Here is a 24579-nt window from a genome sequence, read left to right as displayed (position 1 = left end):
TTTGCTGTTTTAAGCTGATATCTTATAAAGTATTATATATAGAATGAAATGTTACAGGAACAGATGACCAGCAGGTCATCACTCGCATTGTACTGTAATATGCATTGTGTATATGTTTCCTATCATTTGGTTGAAGCAAACTAAAGTTGGAGAATGGAAACGAAACATTCAACAATTTTCCCATTCGTGAAGTGATATTCACTGTTACTATAGAACATTTAAAGCGACGCCACCAAAATTTAAATGTAATCTGTGTTTTGTGGTAATAAGTATTGTGTATAGGTTTCATAACAAGTTACAGAACAGAAACAAAAATTCAGCATTTTTTTCATTTGTAGAGGTGCTTAATTCTAGAACGGTTAAAGTGACGCGACCAATACTCATACTAGTACTTGGTCTGTATTTTGTGGTTATTAGCATTTTGTATAATTTAAGTTTCATAACATTTGGTTGAAGCAAACTAAAGTTAGTGAACGGAAACCAACTTTGTGACGTCCGTACGGACAGACGGAAAATGGTAAAACTCAATGCCCACTCTGCACTCTGCATACAAATAAACAAAAACAAAAAAATCAACTTTACACTGATCCATGAAAATGAAGTCAAGGTGACCGGATAACTGCCTGTTGGACATGTACACCTTACAATAATTTCATACACTAATGATCAATTGAGAAGACCTATTGCTTATATTTCTGAGATATGGACTTGACAAGAAAATTTTACATTGATCACCAATCCATGAAACGAGGTCGAGGTCTAGTGATAACTGTCTGACAGGCATGAAAACTGTGCAAGGTATGCACATACCAATTACTAGTAAAGGAATCATTTTACGCATAATAAGAAGGAATTAACATTTAAGCAACTCTTTTTTTTCCAAGTCACAGAACCATGAAAATGAGGTCAAGGAAAGATGACATGATAGACAGAAACTTCATAACATAATGCATTTATCTCCTCTACCTTCTAAAATACTTAGCCTTTAAGTAATAGGTTAACACCACATTGGCTGCTGCCACTGCCACCGGATCACTTTCCCTGTGTCGAGCTTCCTGTGACAAAAGAAAAAAAACCCACTGTTGCTCACACCAAGGGTTAGTTTATTATACTACTAACGTTTAACAAGGATTTGTATAGTAACTATACAAATCCTTGCTTTTAATAACTTATAAATCCTTGATGGATGATATTTTTTATGAATTGTATTGGCTTTGAACAAGCTGTCAGTAAATATGAGTACTCTCAGGTCTGTACTTTGTGTCTTTTTAATGTGGGAATGTATAAATACTGTGAATATAAAAATATATGGTATGATTGGTAAATAAGACAACTTTTCACAAGATACCAAATGACAAAGAAATTAACAACAATTGGTAACCGTACAACCTTCAACAATGAGCAAAGCCCATACAATAAAGACAGCTATAAAAGGTAAAACATGACAAATGTAAAACATAACAAAAGGACGGATCTAATGCATGTAAAAAACAATGAACGAAAAACAAATATCGAACATAGAAACAAATGACAATCACTGAATTTCAGGTTCCTGACTTGGGACCAGGACAAACATACAGAATATTGCAGGGTTAAACATATTAGTGGGCCCAATCCTCCCCTAATCCCATTACATGTTTTTGTTAGATCTTTTAATATTTGTATTCATTTGATGAGTTGAGCCTATTTCAAATGATTTTAGTTTGTTCTGATATCGAACTGTTACACGACTGTCTAAGCTTAGGGGAGAGTTGTTACCTTCAAACTAGTAACCTACCATATTTTATATGTGCCTGTCCCCTATCAAAAGCCTGTAATTAAGTGGTGGTTGTATGTTGCTGTGTACCTTATTTGATTTTCATTCATTATTTTGAACATAAATTAGGGTTTCAGTTTTCTTGTTTGAATTGGTTTACATTTGTCATTACAGGGCCTTTTATAGCTGAGTACTTAATATACCTTTTGCTTATTGTTGAAGGCTGTTCGTTATCTTTAGGGTGTTAATTTATGTGTAATATGAAGTCTTTTAGAGAGTTGTCTCACTGGCAATCCTACCATATCTTCTCATTTTTATATTTTCATACTGATACTTATAAGTCATTATCTGGAAACCAAATGTCTTCAGGCTTTGCTGAAATCACCATACTGTATATTCAGAAATTATTGCATGCATTTATTATTGCAATGTTGTTATTTTAGTCTTTAATGCAATTTTGATTTTTATATTCTTGAGAAAAATCCTGTTTAAGTCATACAAAATATCTCAAAAGACGAGTTTCAATTATTGTGTTTACAACTCTGTTGCATTTTTAGCAATAATAAAACCCTCGCAATAATTTCTGAATTTACAGTAGCCACAAATTTTTTGCAGTTTTATATGAGGGATTCATTCCGCTACCCAATAAGATTAAGGCTGGGTGGACAGACAAACAGGTAAAAGGACACCAATTCCCTCATTAACATATAATGAAAACGTTTGATCCAGGTTTTAAATATTCAACAGCTATGCATTCTTATCGTTGGAAATAAAAGCAAACATAATTGTAGATATGGAATTTATTTAATCATTACAAAAAATGTAAATTACCCATTTTAATTAATAAAATACTACTAAAGCATATCCATGATATATATTTTGAAATGCAATCTATTTAAAAAGTACAATTCATCAATTTACTCATCAAGGAAAAAAGTATTGAAATTATTTAAAATGTATATCTTAATATTTCCCATTGTCAATATGTATGATTTGTTGTAACTTCCTTGCTTCAATCTTTCAGATCTTTAAGGAGGTAGACCTAGGTTAAGTGAAATAACTCTTAAAATCATCAGTACGTTTATGTCAACCATCTTCATCATTAATTGCAAGCTTATATGTTACATAGATTATTTCCAATCTGTTTCAGGTAAATGCTTAAAATACATTTATGAAATATGACTTTAACAAAACTCAACACCGAATTTTAGAGTTATATCCCTGAACCAAGCTATATCCTTTAATGCAAAATAAAAATACATTGAAATTTATATGGCACAAAAAAGGAAATGGAATACCTTGAAAATAACAACAACTTTTTGTACAGAAAGTAGGGTGTTCAATCTTCAGCATAAGATATTTATTAAAATTGAAATATATATATTTATATTTATGGCACAATAGAAAGAAATGTAATTCATCTTCTTCAAAATAACAACAGGTGGTGATTTCAGTCAGGTATATATAGCAGTTTGAGAAATTTTAGCATTGAGAAGCTTAATATTTTCTTAATAATAGAACCTGATTAAAACATTCAGCTGAATTTACAGAGTTATCTCCCAGTAGTGTAATGTACCATCTTTACATATAAACAAAGAAAGACAAATCTAATCGATAAGGGAGACAATTTCTTGGAAGTGAACATTGTTGGACTAGAAATGTTAAAAATAACCATACAAAAATGAAAGTTGGAGGTAGAATAAAGAAAAATAACACATTTCACATAAAAAATCTTAAAAGACATTCATACAAATATTCAGCAAAAAAATCAGCAGATCATTTATAAACAGCACTGACATTCAATATAAGCAAATGGGTAGTTATTAATTCTGAAATAATTTACCAGCAAACTACATATTTTGATTAACATGAACTGAAATTGATATTATTAATTGACTAATCAGAGATTTTGACTACTGATATTATTCATAATATATTTCTGTTATAAGATTTTACATTTTACATTAAAAAAAAATGGAGATAAACATGTACATTAAAAAAAAAATATTTTGAAACAAGAATGTGTCCAAAGTACACGGATGAACCACTTGCACTATGCTTTACCATGTTCCATGGACCGTGAAATTTGGTAATAATCTAATTTGGCATTAAAATTAGAAAGATTATACTATAGGGAACATATGTACTAAGTTTCAAGTTGATTGGACTTCAATTTTATCAAAAACTACCTTGACCAAAAACTTTAACCTGAAACTCCCACTTTCATTTTCTATGTTTAGTGGACCGTGAAATTGGGGTCAAAAGTCTAATTTGGCTTTAAAATCAAAAAGATCATATCATTAGCAACAAGTTTACTAAGTTTCAAGTTGATTGGACTTCAGCTTCATCAAAAACTACCTTGACCAAAAACTTTAACCTGAAACTCCCACTTTCATTTTCTATGTTCAGTGGACCGTGAAATTGGGGTCAAAAGTCTAATTTGGCTTTAAAATTAAAAAGATCATATCATAAGCAACAAGTGTACTAAGTTTCAAGTTGATTGGACTTCAGCTTCATCAAAAACTACCTTGACCAAAAACTTAAACCTGAAACTCCTACTTTCATTTTCTATGTTCAGTGGACCGTGAAATTGGGGTCAAAGTCTAATTTGGCTTTAAAATTAGAAAGATCATATCATAAGCAACAAGTGTACTAAGTTTCAAGTTGATTGGACTTCAGCTTCATTGAAAACTACCTTGACTAAAAACTTTAACCTGGACAGACGGACGGACGAACGGAAGCACAGACGGACAAACGGAGCCACAGACCAGAAAACATAATGCCCCTCTACTATAGAAGGTGGGGAATAAAAAAAAAAAGAAAATGGATGTGACCAGAACTTTATCCTGCTATGGGACATATGAACAGATAGAACAGAATCATTTATCCCCTACCATCAAAGAACAGACATAAATTCTTGTTTCAAAGTTTCAAAATTTGGTTGGTTTGTTTATTGTTTAACAAAAAAAACAAAACTGTTTATCTTTTTTTTTGGGGGAGGGGAGGGGTTAAAACATCAGAGATCAAAAAAAAAAAAAAAACCCCAAAAAAAATTAAAAGATTGTTTTGCACTCACTCTGTGTTCAAAAGCTACTTATAAATCACAGATCAGAATTCTTTTTTATCAAAGAGTACAACCCATTTGATTTTTCACAATTTCAATGGTATTTTAAAGTGTGTTATAAGACAAAACTAAATGAAACCATGTGTACATAAAATGGGTATATTTAAAAATACTTTACAAATAGCACCATCAGAAACCAGTGCACTGAACTCATTTACAGTAAAATAATAAACACAAAATGAATTTATGACATCTTTTTACCTTTCCATATCAGAGCTTCATCATTACCACTGAACCTCAGTTAATATTTCATAAACATATGATAACAAAATATACTGGCTCCGGAAAGTAAACAGGGTTTAAGGAGAAAATTACTTTTTCTATGAAGAATAAATAAGTGAAGAAAAAGATGAATATACTTGTGCTTTCAACATGGGTAAATTCAAGATTTCAGTTTACAGGATCTAAAAATCAAATGATCTGTATTGAGAATAGCAAGCCATAAAATTTTGATAATAAATACTACTTTTTACACCCTCAAAAGCCAATATTGGGAGTCTCTGCTTTTTTTCAATGATGAGGCTTGTCTCTCTGTCATTTCTGTTTTAGTCCTATGATTTATAGCACTTTATTATGAATCCATGACTCATTGATTATTCCAAGGCAATGAATTCTTGGAAACAAAATAATGACAAATGCCACAATTAAGACTTACATAATTTTTTAACAGTTTTAAAAAGATGTCATAAATAAACTTATACAATCAAGCACTTATACAGATCTGTACACAAACACAAATGTATATATACATTCAAGATATAAAAATATAAATTGATGGCAAGGGCAGATGAAAAATTGTAAATTTCATTTCTTACAACTATATAATGTCAAGATATTCCCTATGCTTGAAAAAATTAATCAATCATATAATACTGGCATTTAAACAAAAAAGTTTCTCTGAGTACCATTTTCTGGTAAATTTAATACATTGTACAATGGAATGTAATTTGAGTGAATGTTTGAATATGATATATATTATTTTTTGTTGTAATAAAAATTCAACTTTTTGATATTTTGTTAAATTTATATTTTATTCTTCTCAAAATAGTATTCAAAACATAATTCAATGTTTTGAATATTACAGAATTTGTCTTGACCTTCTCAACATGGTTACATCTCCCTCCCCCCTAAAAAATAATATAATAAAAAAAAATAATAAAAATTATGATATTAATTATGTTAATGTTAGAAAACAATGGATTTCAATATTTAATAAAAATAAAAAATACTGAATTAGCCTGACAAGCAAATATTAAAAATATAATTTTTTTTTTAAGACTCATTGCACTTTTGTAGAAGTCCTCACCAATACTGAAACTTTTAAAGCTTATTTTTAAATGTATTTGTACATGCACTGCAGATCTATATAAACAGATATATAAAAAATATAAGCAATTTATGTAAGAGACTTTTACACTTAATTTAACAAATTAACAATAATTCAAAACAAAAAAGTCTCTCAAAAAACATTTAAATACAACCTCAAACAAATCAAAAAATATTTTTTTAGATTACAGAATTGAACAAGTATACAGATCTTATATTTAGCCTGGTATCCTGGCCGACCTCTGCTTTGCTTCACTAGGGCTAGGCATGGTGGAATTTATGTGTACAGTTTTTCTGATCAGGAAATGCGCTGCCATTTGTTTTTTTTATAATAATGTAAACATATCTTGATCATGTTGTTTATTATTTAAAGTTGTCATTTTTGTTCAATACATTTTATCAATTTTTTGAATATTCATAAATCTTTACAGTTATTTTCAAAAAAAATTGGCGAGCTACATTCACTTATCCTGCCAGCAAATTTACACTATCCCACAATGCATCATTGATACTTTTAAAAGCATAAACATATCATACTTTGCCTAGCTTTACTATAAATCCTAGCCTATTTTTACATGAGAAAACATAGAATGGAATTATTTTGGCCTACACCTGAATAATATTAACTACAACTATAAAATCAATGTTACCAATTTTTCATAATTTGACCCCAAAAATCTAATTCAGATAAATTTCTACAATCAGTATAAATATAAAGTACCCTACAAATATAATTTAGCACAATGTCTGATTGATTGCCAAGTTATTGCTGTTTTCAGAAAAAATTGCATGATGGGTATTTTTGGTCTTAACACACATTGCAAAACTTAGGATTGATTGATATTAGCATTATGCCACATCAGCGTGAAAAGGCTATATCCAAGCCATGCAAATTTTATTGAAAAAAAAATGGTTCTTCTCATCAAGAAAATGCTTCAAAGTTGACAGACTCCCGTCCCTAAATCAAAGTGCTTTTTAGCACTGACGGGTAAAAATAGCTTTTTAAAATTTATCAGTTGGAAGTAAAATCAAATATTGCATTGTATAAAGTATTGGTCAAAAGAGGGTATCTCCAATGTTTGAATATGACTTTTAACAATAACATCATTGATATCTTTAGAACAGGTATTAGATTCCTGCATTATTTTGTGACTTGAATATCTTAGCATACATTTCATTAAATAATTTCTGGAAATGTTCATGGATAGGATGTGTAAAATGTTAAGAATTATGCACTTTATTTTGTGTATCTCAAAGGTAGTGACAAACATTGGAAATTTAAATATCAAGACAGTGCCATAAGGTGTCATGCAATCTCTATACAAAAATCCCATCATACAAAAATTTCTGAAATTTGGTAAAATTCATTTTCTTATTTTGTCTTTATTCATCATTTCTCTTCAATCAGCTGATTGTGAAGATCCATCAAGCCTTTGAAATACTTGACTGTTTTGACTTTCAGCTCTAAAGTTGCATCTTCGTCACAGATAAAAATCGTCTGTGGATGTTGTTGGAATGCTGAGACGGTCCACATGTGACTGACACCTTCTTCTATCGCTTTGTGCATTGCGTATGCTTTATGGGCTCCAGTGATCAGAATCATCACCTGTTTAAAATAATAGGATACTATAAACACAGAATATTTTTGGATGTTATTATCATTGCGAAATATTACAACAGTTAAAGTTTTGCTAAAATAAACCGTGCATGATGATGATGGAAGTTTTAACGACCTTGACTGACTATAAAGCCCTCGCACGGTCAGCTAAAACCTTGCATTTAAAAATTTTGTTAGTACTATTTGTTTGAAATTGAAATGTGTTATTTCACATTTATTCCCATTAATCAACAAAAGCAATAATATATACACCTCGTTTTTAAATTTGTAGTCTTTTACAGACAAACTTGATTTTTTTTAGATTTGTAGGAAGACATATTTTTTATTTGCCATATTGGCTATGCAATTTATAATTTAATGCATTTAAAAATAATTAAAAAATGCTTGATTAACAGACACCTCAATTTTCACCTTTTCTGTGTACAAGAATGCACATCAAGTATAGAAGAGACCAATACGGTGTAAAAATATTTTATTTGCATATTTGAGGGGGGATAGGAGGGGTCCCGATAAAGGTCCTATCCCCCCTCATATTTGCTTGTATAATTTTCAGAAAAACTATATCATAAATCAATGAAATTCTGAGCATTTACTGTAAAATAACTTGTTTAAAAATAAGGAGATGGGGTATGAATGCCAATAATACGACTAACAACCACAGTTCAAATGACGTGGATGTAATTAATTATAGGCAAACATACAGCCTGAGTACCTGTCCATCATTACAAATATTATCTCCCTTGACTAAATCATTATTAATTTTATTAACTACCCTGCATTAAAATGATATTACCTCTCTGTTGTCTATAATAAGAAATCTTATTACTTATGGCAACTTCATAAACAAAATATAAAATGAATAACAAGTTACAAATTTTCATACACCCATTTTCTTCTTCTTCAGGAAATCCACCCTCTTTGCAGGGTCACCACATTTAAATATTTGTCTATTTTTAAAAGTGTGTTATTAAAAATTTTATGTACTAGTTAAAGTTTTAATCATAATAGTTATAGAGTAAGAATAGGGAAAAATTAAAAATATTCTATTTAAATCATGTTTACCTCCCTTGCATCCATTACAGTTTGAACACCAACTGTCAAGGCCTGTTTTGGAACTTTAGACAGATCTCCTCCAAAAAATCTAGCGTTGGCAATAATTGTGTCGTTATTTAGTGTCTTGATACGAGTTCTCGACACCAGACTGGATCCCGGTTCATTAAAAGCTATATGACCATCAGGACCTATACCTAAAAACAGATGACTTTATCAGCTGGTTAAAAAGTAAAATGGGATAAAGCAAATCGTAAATCTTTGTTTTGATAAATAATTGAAGCTTTAAGATATTTTCTGGAATTGTTTTAACTTTTTGTCAGATATTTGGAATCCTCTGGTTTTATCCATGCAATGGCAATTCAAATTTTGACCTCTAACTCTTCTCTATTCATAGATTTATTTCATTTCATTTTAAAAGCCATTCTGGAAAACATATAAAATCCCCACAAACAACAAGGTCATTTTCTTTCATTTGTTTTCTGCTATTTTAATTCTGTTATTTTATATAAACCATCAATCTATACCATGCAGTTTTAAAAAAAGCGTTAGTTTGAAACAGAGCGAACATCCTTAACATGTCTTTAAATGTAAAGCTTTGGTATACATATATGGTCCAGTAGTTTTTGATTTGTTGAATTGCAATTTATAAGAGTATGCAAATTGGTGGAAGCATTTTTGAGTTAATGTCCAACATGTTGAAGACAGATATGGAGGGACAAAGGCATACTGCGGAATTTCTTAATATTCGTCAGACACTAATTTTCGTTGATTTTGTAGGTACTGGGGAACCACGAAATTTAAATGATTCAATGAATTACAAATTTTCTAAAGGAATGTATGCAGACTTTACCAAACCACGAAATTTAAATATCCACGAATATGCAAGTTTTGGGTAATCCATGAATATAAATGAACCCACAGTAAGACATACCTCCAACAAACAGTTCAATCCCACCAGCCTCTGTGATCTTTTTCTCGTAATCATTACACTCTTTTATTAAATCTGTAGCATTGCCATCCAGTATGTGGGCATTCTTTGGATCTATGTCAATATGTTTGAAGAAATTGTTCCACATAAAGGAATGATAACTCTCAGGATGGTCCCTTGGTATAGCTAAAAATGTAACATTTATCTTACAGTAAATGCAGGTTAAATGACTTCATATATATATCAAATGGGAATAACTCAAGCAAATTGAATCAATATACAAAAAATAAACGGATAATGTGTCCATATTGGACGCAGATAGTGCCCCAGCTGGCATATACTGTGGATTCATTTATTTTCATGGATATCAATTTTCGTGGATTGCTGAAAACTTGCATATTCGTGGATATTAGATTTTGTGGTTTTGCCAGTCTATGTAAACAAAGTCTTTTGAAAATATATAATTTGTTGATCATTTGAATTCGTGGTTCACCTTTACCCACGAAATCCACGAAAATTGGTATCCAACAAATAATAATGAATCCACAGTAGCATTGTAAATGGCATAAGCCGAATAAAGCAAGAGAGGAAAAGTGAGGCCACCATAATTGGAACGAATGTTCTATATTTTGTGGTAATAAGCATGGAGTATAAGATTTATAACATTTGGTTGAGGCAGCCGCATGTAAACTAGTTAATTAATGGAAACCAATTATGGGATGTACATGTAGGTCTATACAGACATTCATTTCTTATTTTCTAATTATTTTAAACCATTTTTGTCTACTCTTTTTTATTTTGACCATTATTCTTTATTTCTTTTTTTTACCAATTCGTTAATTGTCTGTTTTTGCTCTTATTATCTATTTTTGTCCTATTTTTCTTTAATCTTTTTTTGTCTTTCATTCTGTTTGTTTTGCCCATTTTATCTATTCTCTATTCTGTAAAGCCTACCCAGCCCCTAATGTGTGTCCCCTGTAATTCTATTAAACAACTAGATAAGGGAGATAACTTATTACAACTTACCTACATACTCATCCATATTGAATGTCTTAACATATTTGAAGGATAGCTTCCCTTGTTGGATGAATTCAATTAACTTTTTATAAGTTCCTAATGGAGTACTACCTAAAAGAAAATTATAATAAATATGCAAGAATACTGTAAATTCATTTCTTTTCGTGGGTACCAATTTTCGTGGATATAAGCAGCGAATGTCTGCATTTTCGTTGATATTTGATTTCATGGTTTTGCCAAATTCTGCATACAAACCTATAGAGGGGGTCTCATTGGGGGGGTTCCGATCACGGATCTTGCTTACTGTTTTGTCAGATTCCCGTATCCCGCTTACACTACATGTATGTACGTAGGCAATTCTCATTTTTTTTTACATTTCCCAGATCCCGCTAGACCTCATTTCCCGTTTTCACAACACAATAATTTGACTTTCCCGTGTCAGGCTTACCAAAAATCGGCAATCCCGTGTCACGCTTAGACCCCAATGAGACCCACTATAGAAAATTTGAAGTTTGTAGAATATCTAAATTTGTGATTCATCTGTACCACAAAATCCATGAAAAATTTGTTTACAGCTAATAATAATGAATCCACAGTGACAGTTATGATATTAGACTTGAGCTAGTAAGATACTTATGAACATACATAAAGATGTAATATGATGGCAAATGAACCAGATGTGAAGGGGAGTTGATCTCAGCAATTATTGGTTGTCCAAAGTCAGGGACCTGTTACAAAGTGGATGTTTTTGGTTGCTGTTGTTCATAACTATTTTTATTTAATTTTGTTGTACATTTTTCATGCAGCTTTTTTTGTTGTTGTTGTTTGAACTGTTTAACATTTTGTCATGGCCAAGTGGAATTTTTTGTGACTGTCATACAAGTGAAAGGTTCTAATGAGCTAGCTATAAAACCGGGTTTCATTTTCTACTTAAAAAAATGCATGTACTACATTATACTCTAGCCGATTTTTTATCGTGTATAGATCTTGATACTCCATTATGGCATATGCTTTCTTTTCTATTAATCATTTAATAATCAAATTCTTACTACATGTATGATTGTTCCAATATTTACACAGCATATGATACCATTTGTCACTAATCAAATGTCAATAGCAAAGCATCTTAAGTAAGTAGTACCCCCCAGGGTGACTTGGGTATAGAAATATGGTCACTTGGTCTTCTCCCAACCGGTAGTAAAACGCTTGCCTAAGTGGGGTGACCTTTTGGCTGTGCGGGATGTATCAAGTTCGCAGTCACATCCAGTCAGAATGGGGACGTTAAATCCGATGCCTCGTGTAAAGCGAGTGCCACGCTCATTGTACGTTAAGAACCCTTGCAACAACTCCTTGAGGGGTCTGTAGGTGACCTGTTGCAAGGCAAAAATTCTGTCCCAATCCAATATCTGAATATACCCTCATTTGCAAGTGGCAGTTCAAATTTCTCCGACCATCATCCCAGATGGCCTCTATTGTGACAAGACCTACCTATTGCATTTATTGTGAACTTGTTCTCGTCCTGAATATGCATGAAATATTTGCCACTGGACATTAAGCAACCAACAATCAATCAATTAAGTAAGTTGTTCCACACATAAAAAATGATTTTTGTCTATTGAAATACTGAATGTCAACCACTATAAGGAAGGAGCTTTCCCTAAGTTTTAGTAAGGCGACATGTTAACTTTTATTTAATGGGCAATGTACATGTCCATGTTAGTTTATTATATTGCCATAATTTAAATTTACCTGTCGGTAAACCTAATATGAAGTATTTATCTGGTCCAGGGTTAAAATTGTTAATTCTACGCCTGATATATTTAGCTGCCCATTCACTGACAAAATTGTAGTTATCAAGAATGACTAGTCTTAGTTTGTGTATTATTTTGCCATAATGTAAATTTACCTGTCGGTAAACCTAATGTGAAGTATTTATCTGGTCCAGGGTTAAAATCTTTAATTCTACGCCTGATATATTTAGCTGCCCATTCACTGACATTATCATAGTTATCAAGAATGACTAGTCTCATCTAAAAATAGAAAAATATATGTTACTTTTGTTTATTAAACTTTGATTGGATTTTTATTATGCACTGTACAATGGAAGCCTTTTACAACTTTATTTATTTTTCTTTCTATATTTATAATATACAATTATTTTATTTCTGTAAATAATGGTAATTAATATTGTGTTATCTTATTCTTTAGAACACCATAATTCTCTATTCTTTAAACTTTTTGGTCATTTTATCTATTAATTTTTCTCTAAATTTATGTAAAAGTTATTACATGTACCTACAACATTTTTACAACATGTACAATGCATCCAAAAACTCCATCAAGTATCAATTAGTGCTAAGTTTAATGATACATGTACATGTATGAACATGAAGTCAACCCTACATTATGTACAATGTACATATTTTTTCAAAAGAATAATTTTGCTTTTGCTTAAGATTACATTGAAAAAGTAATTATCTGTAAACCGATGTTACAAGCGGTGTTTGCTTTTGCGCCAATTGGCATTTCATTTGCGCCAAAAATAAAACCTTTCATTTTCCCCAATAATTCAGGTAAATAGTATAAAAAAATATTTAAAAAAAAGACTTTTAATGATAAAGACAGTTTTTGTTTGCATAATAAAACATATTCCTCAGAAAACCATACAAGGTATGCTAAAACTTAGTTTAAACACATGTTTCTCTCAACATAATTATTTAAAAAGGAGTAAAATTGCGAGAGACAGTTTTAAGAATTATACACTATAGTAAAGTTTAAATTCTGTCCATATCAGTTGTTATTCTGAGCAGGATAAGTCATTTTTCAAACGCACTATGTTTACATACTTTAAAATCAAGAAGTTAAAACCAAAGATAAAAGCATTCTGCGTACATTTTTTTTCTCTCACTAAAATGACGAATTAAAAATATATGTACAACATTAAAATCATTAAAAACATACAAAACAGAATGGATTTTCTTAACTTAAACATAAGTGAACAACGTTTATAACCAAATTTTACCAATATACATGCAAGGTACATGTACAAATGTATAGTACATGTACAAGTATTTACTCACCTGTGTTAAACTATAAATGCAATTAGGAGCAAATATAAAATGGGCGCAAATGAAAAATTGAAATCAACGCAAATGAAAGAATGACAACATTTGTGGTGCAAATGCAATGCGCCCGTTACAAGGTTAACATCTGGCAATATGACATGTATCCATGTATGAAGATTATATAATAAATATTAACCTTGATCTTGTTGATATACAGGATACATGTATAAAGACGTACAATGTAAATATGTACAATGGAAATATTGATAAATCAATTTTCTTTATGTTATCTTTTGCATTACAATTAATCAGATTCTTTTGTACTTGGGGACAGGACAATTTTTTTTACCCTCCCCCTTTTATTCAAAATCGGTTTTTTTTTGTTTTTTTATCAACATAATTATCTTGGCACCAAATCCCCTTGCACTGTGCATGCTGTGCCTGACATCCTAGACCACAAATTTAAAGGCTCTACAAATCATAATATACAGAATGTGTTTTCAGCCAGGAGTTGTATCACCATCACTGGCATGGTGATCTGATGGTCATGGATAAACTGACTGTCATAGATAATTGACAATGGTTAAGAAGTACTTATACATGTATATTATATATTATGCATGTACAATGATGTACATGTACATGATTACAACATCGTTTGGGTCACACTTTGGCAGACTTTTTGATGGAGAAAAACAACACACAATTTTAACAACTGTTTGTGTTAAATTGGTAAAAATATTAAAAGGTTGTGATATTGTGGTAGAGATGATTTTAAAAGATCTTATTATACTTATCACTTCTTTATATAAAATATCATTATTACTTAATGTTTACTCAGTAAACATTAAGTACTCAATGATTAAGTTTAGTTTCTCTATGTATTGGTATTATTAAATTATAAGTGTATTTACATTTGTAGAACTAATCTCCCCTGCTTGACCACATATTTTGATATCTTTTTCTACATGTACCTGTACAATTTATATATCATTAATAAGATAAGAAAGCTTTTGAGAATTTCCCTGTGGTCAGAATTATCTTTGTTCTCATTGACCATGCTTTATTGGGACATACAGACATAATACTCCCAGTTTTGAAATGGTTTATGATTGAGAAAAATGGAGAATTTATATTTACATGTACTTCAGATTATGATATATCTATATGGTTTGGAACTGAATGATATTTTATTGATAGCCATTTGCAGTATTTTGGACATATAAAATTTAATATATTAAACTTCATACATTTGTATGGACCCATTGGCATTGATCATGTTGATCATACAGACATTTATACTGCACTCGTTCTATTTGAGCAGTCAAAATGCGTTGACTGTATATTTCTATGTCATATACAGTCACTGACCCGACATCACTTTTCCTCATGAATATTTAAATAGAAATTGCCGAAATAATATTGAATTATTCATACGACCTCTTCAACCTGTTCTTGTTTCAAATGCATACAACGATGCGTGGTACGACTCAACATTGTTTCTTTTGCAATTATTGGAAAAACATATTTAATTTGTTAATATTTTTTGTTTGCAACCTACAGTCAGGGGTACTACTTGTACAAGTGTGTTTTATTTACTTGAAGAAGTAAAAAAAAATATACATATATAAGTAAACTTGTAGGATACTTATACAAGTGAATTTTATTTACTTGTATAGGTAAAAAAAAATTGGCTTAGTTATGTCCCTTAGGCATTCAGAATTTTTTACTTGTATAAGTAAAAAAATCATCCTTACTTCTTTTCTTGAATTCTTAAGATTTCTTTGCTCTAATAGAATTTTAAATTGTGTACCCTTTACAGATGTCTTTACTAATCATTTAAGTGTAATTTCATGGACAATGAAAATCCCATTTGTCTGTTATCTTCATAACACTGCTTATTTACAAGTCCCAAAGGAGCAATTTTCGATTGCCTTGCGCAAATATACAAGATCTTTGCTCAATCAGTTTCTTTGATGAATTAATGAGATGAAACATTGAACTTTAATGAAAAAATTTGAGCAAACCTGGGAAAAATCATTAAAGGCATGATTTTACATCTCAAAACTTGAGGATTTTTGTGGGATTGTAATAAAAATTTACTTATACAAGTAAATTTTTTAGAAAATTAAGGGGAGATTATTCAAACATTATTTATTTACTTATATGTGTATATTTTTTTTTACTTCTTCAAGTAAATAAAATACACTTGTACAAGTAGTACCCCTGACTGACCTATAAATCATTAGGTTTTATGCTTATAGTTGATATTTAAGTCCATAATCAAACGATTTCGTTCACCATCGAGTGTTGGTTTCAACAGGTAAATGTAAATTTCATTGTGTTGTATATTTCTCAGCGAGCATGATGTGAGGCCTTTTTAAAGGGTATTTCCCCCAACATTTCAATCAAATAAATAACCTTAACGCATTAAACAATTGAAAATGTTTTTTTTAGATTGCATTATAAAGACAATAATAGTGCATTGACTTGACATATCAACGATATAAGGATTCGGCTCAAAACGGGGAAATACATGTAGCTCGGCACAGCCTCGCATTTCCCCGTTTCTAAGCCTCATCCTTATATCGTTGATATGTCAAGTCAATGCACTATAATTATTGTCTATATATTTGATGATACATCACAGATGTACAAATGTATAGCATTGGTTATAATCTTTATGCAATGCTGTTGATATTGTGAAAATCATGATTCCAATTTTAAAATAAAATAAAACTATATTTTTACATTTCCTGATATTAATCATTTAATATGATGAAGGTTTAAAAGGTTATTGTTATAAGAGTCTAAAATCCACCCTGTTATACAATGTACATGTTATATATTGCTATCTGAGTATATTTGTATATGCATCTGGATCAGGGGTGGATCCAGCCATTTAAAAAAGGGGGGGGGGAGAGTTCTCAAACCTAGGACAAAGGGGGGGGGTTCCAACTATATGTCCCCATTCAAATGCATTGATCGGTCAAACAAAGGGGGTTCCAACCCCCAGAACCCCCCCTTGATCAACCAAAGTGGATATCATTTTTTCAATAAAATTTTGAATACATGTAGGTCTTTAAATAGACCTGAAGTTTTTGATTCTGTATGAATAATTTGTTGATTTCTTATTTAAATACTGGCTTTAATATAAGAATTAAGAGAGCACTGTCGATTTGTTGAAGATAATTAACAACATGGTATCACCCTCTGCATTATTGTAGGGCTCATTTTGTTTGAGTCTTTAGTTGTCTTTGTTGAATTTTGTGTACGGTTGTTCAATTGTCTTTTTTTTCAAGTCATGGTGTTATCAGTTTAATTTTTACTTATGAGTTTTAATGTCCCTTTGGTTTCTTTCCTCTCTCTTTTATGAAGTAACAATTAATATTTGGATAGGCCAGTTCCAGGATACGGTTTTCAGACGAATCTGTCATGTAACTTCCATCACCACGTAACAATAATGTATGCATCATTTTTTCTAACACATGTTGAGAAATGTTTGATTTTATACTGTACCAAATATTTGGGAAATTAAAATTTTAATAAGATGATTACCCCCCCCCCCCCTCTCAGTCGTATGGGAATCAAGATAACGTACTTACAGAACATAATTTATTTCTATACTACAAATGTATCCTACAGAATGACCATTATGAAAGTGCTGGAAACTTTTAATAGAGCAGGGATACAGACACGATTCCAGAAGTGACATATTCTATAAAATTTGAAGAATGTTGACAAGCCTAGTCTGGTGGGACAGGGACTTAGGCAGCAACCATTTGAATTTCTGGGGGGGGGGCTATGGTTTTTTTTGGAAAAAAAAGTTTGTTTCCAGTTTTTGGAGAAAAAAATAATTTGTTTTTCGATTCTGAGAAAAAAAAATTGTTTGTTTCACCCTCAGCTGCCACTATATGTAATGCTAAAATTAAAAGAAAAAAATTGTTTTCGACTTGTCGCGAAAAAAATAGATTGTTTTTCGCCGCAGGCGAAAAAAAAAGTTTGTACAGAAAAAAAAACATAGCCCCCCCCAGAAAATCAAATGGTTGCTGCCTTATACTAACTGTATTGTGTGAAGAGGGTGGTAAAGGGTTATTTTCGTGCAACGTGTTTTGCCATTTTTATTTCACGTGCAGCCGTGAAAAAGGTTCGTTATTCACCGTGTTTCGTGAAATCGGTAAAAAGATCAACGTGCAAGACATTTTTAATTGTTCGTTCATCGTGAAATGGCATTTTTATTTCGCGTTCTTTCGTGCAGATACCCCCCCCTTTACGCCCCTCTGTGAAGAGTAACAGGTGGCGATTATCATTGACAATGCCTAGTCCAAATAATTATGACATCTGGCAAGGCTATTTTTTTTTTCTTGGACACCTTCCTACGACAGAAGGCGTCCCAGAAAAAAATAAAATAGCCTTGCCAGACATCATTATTATTTGGACTAGACAATGCCTTAAAATTGGGTGCAATCATGAATCAAGATAATAATATTATACTGTAGGTATAATTTAAACAATGACCTTGCATTCCTTTGATAAAAAAAAAAGCAAATGACTGAATTGCAACTCTTTGTTTGACTTGAATTAAATAATCAGCTATAAATGTGTGAAATAAAGAATAATTAGTAAACTTGCAGTGGTTCAGATTCTGAATCAGCTGATTGATGCTATCGTAAATTGTGTTTACGACATCAATTTGTAAACCTTTTTTTAATTAAATAATTTTATCATTTATTTTTTTCAAAAAAGTTTTGAGACAAAATTAATTAAAAAAATTATATAAATAACAAAGTGGTTTAAAATTGGAATATAGTGTGTTTTATATTTTACGACAAACACATTTCATTCACTTCCGGCAGCATGTTTTCAAAACTATGCAGACGAATTCAAAGACGAACTCTGTCAAATTTTCAAACATTTGTGCGTCAGAAGCAAAAACAGACAATAGTGACACCAAACCAGATCTACTCCAACACTTTTTACAGATATTCGTTGGTTATAAACCAGTTAGAAAACACACTATTAAACATTTTAAAACGGCGAAATACCGGCTTCTCATTCAAGACCTTTGCTGTGCCGTTTGTAGGATCATTGGCACTGATAGGAATCAAAGCAAATTGTTCCGGGAATTTTGATGCAAATCGTAAGAAATGCATCATTCAATGGGAACATTAAATAATCTTTTTCACCATGTTCACATGTATTTGTTAAATGTTTATCCACATTTATAATTATTGCATCAGACTGTTGTAGATGCATGAGGGTGGTAAAAGGGGGTACGGTACGGAACACGGAAACACGTGAAATAAAAATCGCAAAAACGTAGCCCGAAAAATAAAAATCGGGAAAAACGAAGCATGAGAAATAAAATCGTAAATATTAAGAAAAAAAGTACCAGAAGTTATTACACAGCTGTCTTGGAGATCATGTGGACATTGTTAGTGGACATCAAGACCTTGTGGTCACCTTTTAGCGTATACATGCTACTTGCATCTGATTTGAAAAAATATTATTATGATGGACTTTATTACATGTATATATCAGTGTTCTCCCCAGGATTTTTGGATAGCGCTGTGGTAAGCGCGTGATTTTCGACAATTCTCAGTAACTTTGTCGCGGCGCGCGGTTGGTTTGTAATTGATTTGTTATGTGTTTTTCTTATATAATGCTATTGATGTTTTCTCTTGTAATGATGTCCTCATCATGCTCATGGAAGTTACCCCTTTGTTTGCTAATTAATGTTATTGTCTGGATATAGACATGATAGAAGAAAAGTCTTTTTGTCTCCATTGTAAATACATATAATCCTCATATCATTTGTCTATAAAACCCAAGGAGAAGTCTTTTCCATGGTGGGTCTATACCAGACTGCCTAGATGTGAAGATTTCTTATCACTAACAGGTGATGTTGCAGAACATGTAGGACCAACAATAAAGTCATTGTCAGCTTCTGTGAGAAAGTTTTCAATGACAAGATTGGTATTTTTTACATTTACTTTTATTAACATTTCTAGCAAAGTACAACTTTTCAATAAAAATGAGTATAGTATTTCAAAGGAAGAAATGAAATTGCCCTTAATAATAATATTCAAATCTTATCAAAGACTTGCTTAAAAAAAAGGCTAAAATATTCCAATTATGAATATGAAAGAAATCCTTTAAAAATAATTTAAAGAGATTTTTTTATTTCAAAGGTGAATTACAAATCAAATACATTATGTATGCCAATTGAAACAACTACCACCTTTAAAGGTTTTGTTTGATAGTTTTATAAACATTTGAATACATGCCACCAGATAAGTTTGTCAAGATTTGACAATACTTCTTTTAGGTCTTTCCCTCCCAAATTATCTCCCTAACTTCCTGTTTACACCTGTGTCTTTTTTTAGCATTAAATACTATTCCTTATCCAAGCCATCCTCTGTTTACATTAAATTTAAAGCAATATTTAATTAAGATATATTGATGATTGGTTGACAAATATCGATATTTTATATATATTTATACAAAATTTTCGTTTTGTTTTATTCCCTTATCCATTTGAAAAAGAGCCATGTATGGTCAAGTAATCGTAAAATACGGGCTTATAATGAATCCCTTGATAACAGGGCTGCTTCTTTCAAGCAATACAGGTTCGACAGTTCGGTTGTAAACGCAAAAAAAGTAATGATATAATCGTAGATGGTTCAAAAAATGGTCGAGACAACGTTGTCAGAGAGGGGGGTAAAACTTCCCTTGTATAATTTAGAAATGAACTTTTCAGCACCCGAGACATGTATTATATGTCTCTATTAGCACTGTCCATTCCTTTCATACGTTTCGGCATCTTTATAAAGCGAAAAAATGTAGCAGTGTTCTGTTAACCTTACGACGTTTAACTTGGCTAAGTCACCCAAGCTGGACATCGAGAAAGTGAATTTCTCAAGTCTAGTATCAGCTTGGGGTTTGTTTTTCTAATCATATCCTCTTAATTGTTTTCAAAGGGTAAAATTCATTACTGTAGAATTGCTGATTAAACAGGTATTAGTTCGATTGGGTGATAATTAATACTTCAAAGACTAGCTCATTGAAGCCAATTTGATCGTTGATAAAATCTGTTTGTTCAAAGTTCGTTAAACAAGTTTGTGAATGTCGTTGGGAAATGCGGTCAATTTATTTCTTCTCATTTCATTCATATATGCCTCTATATATTCATTAAATAGATGTCAATGTTGAAATCTTTGTTTATTTTGATCTCTCAACGACGCCATTTTGTAAAATTTATTAGACTGGTCCCGCGGAGTTACTTTAATACAACGGAAATAATTCTTTCAAAAATCGTTAACCAGTCAATCACGTGATCCGAAAAGAAAAATAAGCGGGAAATTTTAAAGAATACGAAAAAAATATAGCGACGCGGTTGAACGGGATAGCGACGCGGTCAGTGCAATAGGACAGCGGGAAATTGAAATAGCGCTGAAAATCGCGGCGCTAAAACGGCCTGGGGAGAACACTGATGTATAGCATACATATACAATAGAAAGTAAAATGGTAAAAATATACATCAATTTCTATTATATTACACAAGTTTCAAAAGGTACTGAAATAACTTAGGCATTTACAAGACAACAAATATAACATGTGGAACGTGTATTAAAATCTATACAAGAACATATAACAAAGTTACTAAGGATGTGACGTTACATATAGAACACCAAAGTATAGCGTTACGTTACGCGCGGTTAAAGTCATTACATTTCTCCATTTCTTCAAAAGTTCTGATCTTCATTTCAAATAAAGTGGTATTTAAAATAAATTAATGTTCAAAAATAAAAGTTTAAATTTAACAGTCCATATTACACTTATGATATATCATATAATATTCGATAATTACAGTCCATATTTAAAATCAGACCACAAAGTCTCTAAATCTCTGTACTGGTACTCGTCCATTACGTTGACGTCGGCTCCACTATCTGGTTCTATTTTCACTTGTACATCATTCATCATAACTAGTACTGTTCTTGCTTTATCTCCAATTTTGTGTACATTTATTTTCTTAACTGCTCCTAAATGATTTACTGAACTTCCGAAAAACTCATCATCTGAATATTCTTCTTCGCTTGTGTCTTCTGTTGTTTTTCTAACATTCATACCTTGATTTCTTTTAATGTGTCGTTTATTTCTAAATCGGTCATTACTCTGGTCTATGGTTGCCATTTTCGATTTGCAAACTACAGCAAAGTGATTCCATTTCTGACATTTGTTACACTGTTTTCCATAAGCTCCACAATCTTCGCGTCTTTCAAACGAATGTGTTTTCCCACAATAATTACAATTATTCTTGCTTTCATGTCTCATTGTGTGTGTTCTACCTCTATTTTGCATGCTGTAATTCCTTTGTTTTCCTCCATAATTTGTCACTTTTGCTATTTCTCCGGCTCTTGATGCTGTATGTAAATCTCTCATGTCATGTATCTGCAATGTTGTATCTTCTAACTGGTGTACTTCCTGCAACATTTGATCAAGTGTCCACTTTCTGTTAATCGTCTTTTTGATTAGCGATTCATTATCTGTGGTTTGAATAATGTGTTCTAAAATTCTGTCATCTTGATTTTCAAACTCACAATCAGCAGCTCTCTCTCGTAGTTGTGTCGCGTATGCCACTGTTGATTCTCCATTAATCGGTCTCATTTTCAAAAATACGTATCTCGCATAATGTTTATTCTTCTTTGGAGCAAAATAATCATTTAGTTTCTTCTTCAACTTTTCGTATACATCCATGCGTCTGTCTACGGGGTCAGGTGTACTTTTCTCCAATCTAGAAATTTCCTTACCTCCATAAATAATCATTGCGTCCTTTTTGTCTTCAGGTTCTGTAATTCGAAAATATCGGAATTCTCTTTCTATCCCTTCTAGCCATTCCTCCCACTGACTTCCCGTGGTGAGATGATCCTCCAAGGGTGTGAACGGTAAAGTTCTCAAATTTCTGTTTTCTGTCACAACGGTAATTCTTTCAGCCATTTTTCTTTTCTTTTACTTATTATGCCTTTTAATCTCTTCTTTCAGTCACTTTTCATCTCTTTTATCCTCGTCGCCAATGAAATAACTTAGGCATTTACAAGACAACAAATATAACATGTGGAACGTGTATTAAAATCTATACAAGAACACATAACAAAGTTACTAAGGATGTGACGTTACATATAGAACACCAAAGTATAGCGTTACATTACGCGCGGTTAAAGTCATTACAGGTACTATAACTCACTGACTTTGAGTTACTTCCAATTCACTTTTTAATCAAATGCGGAACAATGCAAGAACGAGAAATTAAGAGCACCGACACGAAACACGGAAAATAAATAAGGGGACATAAGAAGCACGCACATCAAACCAAACACGAGAAAACGAGAAATAAAACACAAAATCACGAAAACACGTAAAATGAAAAGGCCGAAAACGTTGCACAAAAATAACCCTTTACCACCCTCGTAGATGCATGTTGAAAACTGATATTCAACAATATTTTTCAATGTACTAAATTGATTGGTTTCATATTTTATTGTTTTCAATATATCTGTCTACAAAAATTGTAGCATGCTATTAATCAGAGAATAAAAGGCAGTACAAATGTAGCTGTGGAACCATTTTAACATGTGAATGAACATGTCACTGACATGACAGACATGACAGAGGTAAACACATGTCATAGACATGACAAACACCACTCACATATGAAGAAACTTTTCACTGACATGTCAGACAACACTCACATATGAAGGAACATGTCAATGACACGACAGGCAACACTATCATGATGAAGGAACATGTCACTGACATGGCAGACAACACTTACATATGATGGAATATGTCAATTACATGACAGGCAACACTATCATGATGAAGGAACATGTCACTGACATGATAGACAACACTCACAATTAAAGACACATGTCATTGATATGACAGACAAAACTCACATATGAAGACACATGTAACTTACATGACAGACAAAACTCGTTTATTAAGGAACATATTACTGAAATGACAGACAACATTCACATGATGAAGTCACATGTAAGTGACATGACATACAGCACTTACATTTGAAGGAACATGTCTCAGACATGATAGACAACACTCACATATGAAGGAACTTGTCACTGACATGACAGACAACACTCACATGATAAAGGCACATGTCATTGACATGAAAGACAACATTCAAATAAGACACATGTCAATGACATGACAGACATCACTCTCATAATGAAGGCACATGTCACTGACATGACAGACAACACTAACATAATGAAGGAACATGTCACTGGCATGACAGACAACACTCACATTTAAAGACTTATGTCACTGACATGATAGACAAAACACATATATTAAGGAGCATATCACTGAAATGACAGACAACATTCACATGATGAAGTCACATGTCTCTGACATGATAGACAACACTCACATATGAAGGAACATGTCATTACCATGAAAGACACCACTCAAATAAGGCACATGTCAATGACATGACAAACAACACTCATAATGAAGGCACATGTCACTGAAATGACAGACAACACTCACATATGAAGGAACATGTCAATGACATGACAGGCAACACTATCATGATGAAGGCACATGTCACTGACATGACAGACAACACTAACATAATGAAGGAACATGTCACTGGCATGACAGACAACA

General features: G+C 31.8%; 2 protein-coding genes across 6 annotated transcripts in view; one reads left to right on the top strand and one right to left on the bottom strand.

The window, feature by feature from the left end:
- Positions 1–2538: 2538 nt before the first annotated feature.
- On the bottom strand, positions 2539–18571 carry LOC139485892 (glucosamine-6-phosphate deaminase 2-like). Of its 4 annotated transcripts, none has more exons than XM_071270544.1 (6): positions 18520–18571; positions 12729–12852; positions 10832–10933; positions 9809–9991; positions 8887–9071; positions 2539–7812 (listed from the first exon to the last, which is right to left on the bottom strand). In XM_071270544.1, exons 2-6 carry the CDS (start codon positions 12850–12852, stop codon positions 7597–7599), a joined length of 810 nt encoding a protein of 269 aa, XP_071126645.1. In that variant the 5' UTR covers positions 18520–18571; the 3' UTR covers positions 2539–7596. The 4 variants fall into 4 exon arrangements, with proteins under 4 accessions (XP_071126645.1, XP_071126647.1, XP_071126646.1 ...); XM_071270546.1 differs by having other exon boundaries at positions 18406–18556; XM_071270545.1 differs by lacking the exon at positions 18520–18571 and adding an exon at positions 13903–14033.
- A 152-nt stretch (positions 18572–18723) lies between these two features.
- LOC139485885 (mitochondrial disaggregase-like) overlaps positions 18724–24579 on the top strand; it is a 41419-nt gene continuing 35563 nt past the window's right edge. For both annotated transcript variants that reach the window (XR_011655419.1, XM_071270536.1), the window contains exon 1: positions 18724–19027. Coding sequence is in view for 1 of the 2 variants with exons in the window: in XM_071270536.1 (XP_071126637.1) it covers positions 18745–19027 (283 nt within the window). In the remaining variant the exon portion in view is untranslated. The remainder of the gene's footprint in view (positions 19028–24579) is intronic.

This window comes from Mytilus edulis, chromosome 8, assembly GCF_963676685.1.
Source record: "Mytilus edulis chromosome 8, xbMytEdul2.2, whole genome shotgun sequence".
Lineage (NCBI taxonomy): Eukaryota > Metazoa > Mollusca > Bivalvia > Mytilida > Mytilidae > Mytilus > Mytilus edulis.
This window is presented reverse-complemented; position numbering and strand designations above follow the sequence as displayed.

What these genes read in the sequence shown, in the direction of transcription:
- LOC139485892 (XM_071270544.1), bottom strand. Translation starts at nt 12,852, where the DNA reads ATGAGACTAGTCATTCTTGATAACTATGATAATGTCAGTGAATGGGCA. An exon ending in GATTGAACTGTTTGTTGGAG is followed by an intron (nt 9,072 to 9,808) that starts GTATGTCTTACT and finishes ATCTGTTTTTAG; the next exon opens with GTATAGGTCCTGATGGTCAT. An exon ending in CTGTAATGGATGCAAGGGAG is followed by an intron (nt 7,813 to 8,886) that starts GTAAACATGATT and finishes TATTTTAAACAG; the next exon opens with GTGATGATTCTGATCACTGG.